The sequence below is a fragment of the Wolffia australiana genome, chromosome 14, assembly GCF_029677425.1.
Source record: "Wolffia australiana isolate 7733 chromosome 14, ASM2967742v1".
Classification (NCBI taxonomy): Eukaryota; Viridiplantae; Streptophyta; class Magnoliopsida; order Alismatales; family Araceae; genus Wolffia; species Wolffia australiana.
Window position 1 is genome coordinate 1,127,069 of NC_135848.1, and position 8,921 is coordinate 1,135,989.

Genomic DNA, 8,921 nt, shown 5'->3' on the forward strand with positions numbered 1-8,921 from the left:
GAGAGAAAACATGTACATAAATGTATCACGCACAAATATGGATTATACAACCTATCATAATAGTTAGTGTGTTAAAGTTGAATTCTGATTTCTTTCGAATTAAGCAGATATGTAATTCAGTGTACTTTTTTTAAGATCAAATGAATGAAATTATTAGAATATCAAGGCTTAAGTACAAGTTACCATGATGATCCTTAATTCTTCACTTGTTTCCTGGTTTTGAGTCAGCTGAGTCCTAATAATATAATATACATTCACCACTCTTCCAGTTATCTTATAACCCTAGGTTATATGATTTATTTTCCAGCTTAGCAAAATTGTGTAATATTATGTTACTATAATTATTTTAATTCAAGTCAGTTGTCATAATAAAACCTCAGCTTATACAGCTAAAATATCACTGAAATTGGAAGTCTTGAACGATGCAATGACATAATATCTTGAGAGTGTATGATGTTAATACAACAGAGATAATTTATAAACCCTCTCAAGTCATCTTTAACAGAAATATTAATTTCACCACTAAAGCCTCTTACTTGTATATTCTTCCTTATATAGATCTAAATTTTGATCATGGACACTTACTGCTCTACAACAGCTCCCCACAAGTGACGAGCTATAACATTGTATTGTATTGATAGACCCTTTATCAATTAAATATATCAGTGAACATAAAACCAGATATAAAGGTGCCAAATAATTTATCTAAATGGCAGAATTTACAGCTTCAGTCTGGTAAATAAATGTCACTTGGTAGGTGAGTCTAGACGTGGGGCTACCTGAGACAACCTTTCCTCCTCCAGCAGAGCATAAGGGTCCACATAGGCTGGTGGCTTGATGTGCAGTTTGCTGGCATCATGGACAAAGCTCGTCCCAAAGAACTGCAAGAGAGGACGTGTAACAAAATTATGATGAGAAGAGAAAAAAATCCATTCGGTCAGAAACAAGGCTTAAATGACAAAAAAATTGTAACTTCAAATCAGGCCCAGTAATGTACTGTTACGAAATAACCAAAAAAATTATGAGTTTTTAAGATTCTATAAAATAATAATTGAAACAAGAACAAAGAAAAGTAGTACATGATTAAAGCAACAGGAAATCAGCTCAATTTTAAACTGGACATTTTGATCTATTATGTTGTAAAATAAATGCCTAATCCGCAAGTGGAAATTCCATTGTAATTAATAAAAAAAACCGCAAAATCTAAAATAAGGTGATTATGACAGTTGGAATCATTCAAACATTGAAGAAAATATGAATTTGCTAATAACCTGGTAGCAGATAAACTCATGTTTTGTGCATATAACTCAGGTCAGTGAGCACAAAGCAACCCATGATTTATAGTTATTAACACGGTGGAGAAACTTACAAAATACAGAGCTGCAAAAAATCCGACAGTGACGAGTATCAAAGGTCCAAAGGCCAGGAAAAATGTTCCTCCAAGAGTAAGGAGAAGTTTGCCTCTGGGAATTAACCCCTGAAATTATCACACGAGCAAAATAGCTTGCATAAAAAATGAAGAACAAATGATCCCGTCCACAATAAAAAAATCACAGGGTACAAAGCGATAATGCACTGGATACCATGAAAACGGAAATCAACGCAGAATTCTTCAACGGTGTTTCAGCGAGTAAGATCAAAAGTTTGGGCACTAATTGGCTAGGGATAAATTTCTCACTTAATTTGGAAGATTCAGATTATGCAGTTGTATCTCTTACAAGTAATTCATCATCCTCTGCCATCATCAACATATTGACACACTTGTCATCATCATTATTCACTCATCATCAGTCTTTTTGCATGGATGAATGATTCATGCTCAACAGACGGCAATGACCATAACCCCATCATCATCATTATCATCCACTCATTATCCTCATCATGGACACCAAACACCACTAGGAAGGCACGTGTCTGAAAATTATCAAAGAACAGTAGATTCTTTTTCATGGAAGAAAAAAAGAACAGTAGATTATAAGAGCCTAGGTACATAAGATCATTGCAGGCCACATGGTTCATACAAAAAAAAGCATGGTTAGAAGAAACATGATCTTGAAGAGTAATAACGAGCCATGAAATTGGAGTTAATCTTCTTAGAGTCCAGATAAGGACTCTACAAAGAAAACCCAGTCAATGACTGAGCTTTAGGGTGAAAAAATATCCGATTCATGAAAATCGCAGGGTCATAAATACCTCTTTGTAAGGTCATTAGGGGAACTTCATGAATGATCATTTTGTGGTTTCTTGGCACGAGCAGCTGCATACGGGTGTCATGAGGGCAAGAACTACCGATTCGGAAGTTCTTGAGGGTTTGTTCTCCTATTTCGTTTTCCTCTTCTCTCTCCAATTCTCCTCTCTCTCCCTCATCTTATCTCTTGATTTTGTTAGATATCCATGGGGATCGTTACAAATCTCATTCAAGGTAGAACTACTCATCCACGTTTTCCAAAAAAAAGAACTACCCATCCACACCAGCCAAAAAAACTACCCAGCCAAAAGAAAAACAATTGTTAGATTTTTAGTTCCACACCGAAGTCACATACTTGAATTGCTAAAATAATCACAACAGATAGTAGATTGCTAGAACGTTGGAGTTTTAGATCTTAAATAACCGCACTGTCCATAAAAAATATGGTTAGAAGAAACATGAAGAGTATCAACGAGACATGTAACAAGAAAGCGAAACATAAACTAGAATCACTCATTTCACGCCAGCCAAAAAGAAAACAATTTCTCCCCTCAGAGAGCAAAAGATATGGATTCCAAACCATTTCAGAAAATAGGGAAACTTTATAATAAATCGAACTCGCACAATTAAATCAATAATCAAATACTACAAACTCCTCATATCCATTACCGTTCTAAATTGGACCAAAGTATCGAATTGTGGTGGAAGATCCAATTAGAAATTCATAGAAAATCTCCACTCTAATGCTACGATCAGCTAGTGGGTCTAAATATGGAACAAAAATCTAGTTATCGCATGGGTCCTGTTCTTATTGACATGAACACAAAAAAGGCGAAGAAAATATAAAGAAAAAAGAAAGAAATTCGACCGACCTCGAGTCCTTCACTGTTCAGCGCCATGGATCTCTCGCGCTGGTTCGACAAAGAATTCTCGAGCTCTGCCGATGACACGATCCCCTTTTTCTTCACCAAATCCTTCTCTTCTTGGTAGGGAGACCGTCCAGCGGCGGAGTCTTCCAATAGAGACGTCGGCGTCATCCCCCTCCTCTTCAATTCCTTCATAAACAGCGACTCTGGCGGTTCCTTCTTGCCTGCCCAGAAAACCCACGATCAAATCCCCAAAAAAAACGATTTTTTCAGAGAAAATTCTTCAAATTAAGAAAACTCTACCGTCAGCGGTGAAGTCGTTATCTTGCCGGCTGCAGCGGAAGATCGGAATGGAATTGGGGTATCGCCGAGTGGGGAAACCGACTCTGAGCCCAAGAACAGGGGACGAACTGGGTCTGACAATCTGCAAGCCGGCCATGGATTCTCCTTTCCCTTTCAAGAAACGAGGGCGATGCTTGAGAGAATTGTAGACGGAGATCCCCTGACAAGAGCGCAAGGAAGAGTTTTATTCTTGAGGAATAAACAATTAAATAATTTGTGGGGCAGAGGATTCATTGTAGGAGCCACCGGTCCTGGCCACAAGTAAATTAAGCCATGGAATCAACTACCCATCTTCAAATATCTAGTTATATGTGAATTATTTTCTGGGAAAATAAAGTACATGAATTAAGTTGAAGTAAAAGCTTATCAGATCGCCAAACCAATAACATGTCAGCATAGTTTTTGTATGTTTGTGGTTTGTTTTTTGTTTTGACATACTATGAACACAAAAAATGGACCCAATCTCTCAATCTGATTATCTATCCAATATCTATTACACTAGCTATACATCTATATTTTAGATATCTCTAAATATTTTGTGGCAACTGATGTATCTGCTTACCCATTTCTGATGTATGTCATTTATATTTTTCCTGGTTTTTATATAACTATACAAGTATCAATATGTTTATACATGGCACTAGTTTTCGCACCTAATCTGTCCCAATACCTGACATCGGATAATCCGATATCTGATATCTGGGAAAATAAAGACAGTTTAAGATGATACTATTGGATATCAGATGTTGGGAAGGATGTCAAAGGGGTTGTGACAGTGGTGGATGATGGTGCTGGATATCAGTTTCCCATATATTCTTATCAGAACCAATATCTGTACCATCAATCAGTATATGTTTCTGCCATATCAATATCTGGATGTATTATGCTCATATCTGGATATTGGGGTTTTTATTATAAAGAAGTGGTGTCCCAGGTGGAAAACATTAAAAAATAATGTATATAGTCTTAGTTGTGAGCTCTTAGTGCTATTAAAAGACTGCCTTGCAAAATGAGTCTATGCATTTACGGTTTTGAGAGATTAGTCAACTTGAAACATGAGAGCTTAGATGATGACACAGTTGTGTTGGGATACTAGCTAAGTCATCCCATGTTGACTCTGACAGAGGAAAGTCTTCTAGAGGGAACTATGTTTCCAGGAAAAAATCATCCTGTTTTAGTCTCTATTTTTACATATGAATTCCTTTATATAGATTTTGTGAGGGTGAATGGAGAGATCCCTAAAAAAGGGATGCTAAAGATACACGGCCAAAAACTATAGTAACTTCAGAATTTGGATGTAAATGATGTTGTGATAGAACTAACCATTTGGGCAAAAAATTCAAGTCATTTCTGGTTTTCCTAAAGCAATTTTGATTGCTCCAATGAGCACACTAAATAAAACCAGTATAAGCAAATGAAATAACATATTATTAGTGGCTTCATAAGGATACATAGAATTAATTTTTTTTAAAGGATTAATAATTTATCCCAACTTATGTAGACATTCACATATGTATTTTTGGGAAAAAACTAATTATATTTCCATTATTAGCCTTCATGTTGAGAAAATGACATTCACTGATTTAGGTGATTTTTATCCCATATGGATATTGAATAGACTGAAATATTTTCAGTTTCAAAGTAACTTTGAAGATTAAAAAATAAATTAACCTCAAAAGGTATCTAAGTAATTGGACTACATCTTATTAAATCGCCCATAAAAACCATATTCTAAAATTTTCAGGTTAATATCCAACAAGACGCTCTTGAAAATTAATGATAGATCCAGAGAGGAAAACCATTAATGCTTTAGAGTAGACATGGAGTACATATTGAGCAAAACCATTAATACTTTAGAGTACACGTTGAGTGAAATAAAGCAGCTCTATTAGATCCTGGTCCTTGGACTTTCATAATATGCCCTAATATAGAAATTTCAGAATACCTAAACTTCTTGAATATTTCCTTGAGCACGAAGCCAAATTTGCTCCTAATAGTAGTCCCGTTGCATATAAGTTGCATGTTCTTGTGAAGCACATAAATGCTTTTTTTAAACTATGTAAAGTTTGTTTTTTTCAGTTTTCAAAATGATAATTGTATTTTTTTTATAAAATCTGGATTACATTTTTTAAGTATATTTTTCATGTAAAATTTTAATTTCCTTAAAAACTTACAGAAGCTTGCCAAAAAAATGCTGATAAATCATAATTTTCCATCTCTATTTTTCTCATTTTCTAATTTCACATGCTAAATATTTTTTTATGATTTCTTCTCCCTTTCTTAATTTTTATGATTATTTCAACCAATTTTATATTTTGATTAAGATAAAAAAGTAATTTCATATTTACTATTTGAATATAATGAAGGGTAACATAAACTAACTAATGCGATATATCAAAATTAAAGATATACACTATTCCTCTTACAAAAAATACTAACATCATCATTTATTCCAAAAGTCTACATGACTTTGGCATTGCTAAAGGTCTAAAAAATGAATGAATTAGAATACAGACAACAGTTTGCATGAGAGTTAAATAATTAAGGTGTATTTTAAAATATTTTATTTGGCATTCTCTCTTTGGATTTATAGGAATTTAAACATAAGTCATATCAAATTGCAAGGACCTAAACATGTATAAATTTATATTACTTTTGTTGTAGTACCTTTAAATTGAAATAACGAAAGCAACAATGTGCAACTTTATATCGATGGGTCTTACTTAAATTGAAGGCCGCCCAGGCTAACCTTTTTAAAGTATAATGATCTAAAAGATAAAAAGTAAATTATGAAATGAAGAAGATGAAGAAAACAACAAATGAGATGAGCGTCGATCCATTTAGATTGCAACGGATCATTGGCATGCCAAATGATGGGCAACATGAAACCAATAGTTATGCATAGTGATTATTCACAAAATAGGTTAATTAAGTTAATTCAAAATAACAAGAACATGAAGATGAAGGAGAATGAGGAGAATAGGGAGAAAAAGGATAAGAATGATAGGGACGAGGAGAATGATAAGCACATTGTCACTGGCGCTACAGAAATATTGGATAGGATATTTGATTTTAATTAAGTAGTAATTATTGCTAAAAAATCCATATAATTACCAATATTATTCCATAAAATTTAGACAAATTAGGTGATTTCAAAATAACAAGAACATGAAATGAAAGAGAACAAGAAGATGGAGATGAGTAAGAAGAATAAGGAGAAAAAGATGCACAAGAAGAAGAAGATGACAACAAGGACGAGATGGCGAAAAAAAATATATCTGGCTTGCCACTAACCCACCCATCTTCTGCCTCTCACTCTCTCTGCTCTGCCCATCACTCACCACCTCTCCTCGACCATTGCTCGCTACTTGCTACCCATTGTCCACCACTAGCTTCCTCTCAAGGCCCTCCATCTCACACCATCTTGTGGTTCTGCAATTTTTCACTATGATATTCTGTGTTAGATTCTTAAATTGAATTAATTAAATAACTATCTAATATTATTATGTATACAAGTTACTATCATTATATTAAATAATTTTATGCATACACAAAAGAAACGTACTGTTAATTATGTCTTTATATTTTTTCTATCAATACAAAATTATATATATATATAATTATATTAAGCTTTGAATTTGGATATCAGAAAACCCCATATTCATGACTGATATCTGACATTGCCATTTAACCTTTGAGACAAAGGCATATGAAATATCAGGCAGATATAGATATCAGATTTTGGTAATGTAGTAAATGGTATCAATATCATCATCTAATATTGGGATATTAGTCAACACATTTTTTGGATTTCCCGGTTCAAATATCTGGTTCAGCATTTGTTTCACTATCAAGATCCGATGCTAGCATTGTAATAAAATATCTTATACAGTATGGAGTCCCTCCATTTCTCCAATGGTATTGCTCATATTCTTACATTTCCACTGGGAAATGTAATCAGTTGATAAACCGTATGTTTATCTTTTAGTTTATACATTTGAAGTCTTAATTTCCTTTATAATTTTGATTATGTTTTGACATTTTTACTTAATGTCAAAGCAGTAGACCTGACTAGATCAAGATCGGAACGAACCAGTCCTTGGCCGGACCAAGAGAGGACCAACATTTATGTACATGTTTAGGTTTTGGCTTAAACAGAGACTGATTCCAAGACCTAAATTCACTACTCTTTATTTATCTTTATATTTCCTTTTCAGTCAAGTTAACTATGTGCTGAATACTGCAATATATCTATCTAGCTAGCTTTTAATCTATCTACTTTTATTTCTTTCTTTATATCTATCTATCTATCTACACATATTTATGTCTATCTTTCTAGTATTCTCTCTATATTTTGTGTCTATTTGTATTTAATCAACTAATAGACATCTATTCTAAAGAGCACTGAGGAAAATGGCAATAAATTAGAGAAATGTGCATATGCAAATTGATTCGGCATTTGATAGTACTAAGCTTAGCAACATAAGAGATATTTCTTAGGATGGGACAACTGAAAACAGTACAACCCAGCGATGATGCTTCCAATGATCACCCATTATAACATTTTTACCCTTTTTGTGATCTAGCCTATGCATATTAACTTTGTTGCCACAAAAATCAGAACAGTGCAAAGAATGCAGCTAGGCAGCCATGAGACTTGATCATGAATATGTTTTGTTTACATGGAAAAAATAGCACACCTCTTGTAACCATTGGTATGACTGGTGGCAGACTTTTAACCAAAATAAGTAGTAAACCATAGAAGGGCCCCAACCAAGACCATACAATGATGTAATCATTATTATTTTTTTGTCTACTCAACTCCCCTGGATCATTTTCAACCCTATTGTCTTCAAGGAATTTTTGTGGTACACTGCTCAAGCTGAGTGGGATCATTAATATGTGAATATCATAAAATCTAGGATGATGAAGATGCATGAAAATTTGAGAATATTATCGCATTCCTCAGACTTTGAAGTGTGGTGCTCACCATTTACTTGTTTCAAAAGTAATGGTTGTGTCATCTTAGGCATAAAATTTTAGTCAGGTTACTTTAGGTGGGTCTATCATCTGTTTTCTCTCGATCATGGAGTGTTCTAGAAAACACAATGAGAAGAGCATGTGAAGATGCTGCTCGAGGTTATAGATGATGGTCTAAAATAAAAGGTCTGATGCAACTTAGAGATGAAGGCAGATTTAGGATATTTACTTTTCATTCTTATTTGAGTTGACCAATTAAATTTCAGAAAACTTAACTCTTAAAAGATCTTGACTAGTTAATGAGGAGAGAGGTTCCTTCCTGCAGGGAATGGAAGTAAAATACCTTTTATCTGATGATTATTTGATGAGACGAGATAATTTTTTATTAAGAATCAAACAATTTTAAGCTTCAAAAGATGTATATCAAAACATTGTAGTTCTATGTTACCCCTCTTCCATTTGATAACCTCTTTCAGTCTATCTCATGCTTCCTCTCTCTCTTCCTAGGCAAGGGTAACCATTATTTCTCCATATACTCTCAGAGG

The 8,921-nt window shown here is 34.0% G+C and overlaps 1 protein-coding gene across 1 annotated transcript; it reads right to left on the minus strand.

Annotated features, from left to right (window-relative positions):
- Positions 1-684: 684 nt before the first annotated feature.
- LOC144712193 (tubulin alpha-6 chain) lies at positions 685-3,570 on the minus strand. Its single transcript, XM_078586396.1, has 4 exons — positions 3,358-3,570; positions 3,061-3,278; positions 1,370-1,477; positions 685-881 (listed from the first exon to the last, which is right to left on the minus strand). The coding sequence occupies exons 1-4, from the start codon at positions 3,491-3,493 to the stop codon at positions 747-749; spliced, it is 597 nt and encodes a 198-aa protein (XP_078442522.1). The 5' UTR covers positions 3,494-3,570; the 3' UTR covers positions 685-746.
- Positions 3,571-8,921: the final 5,351 nt, after the last annotated feature.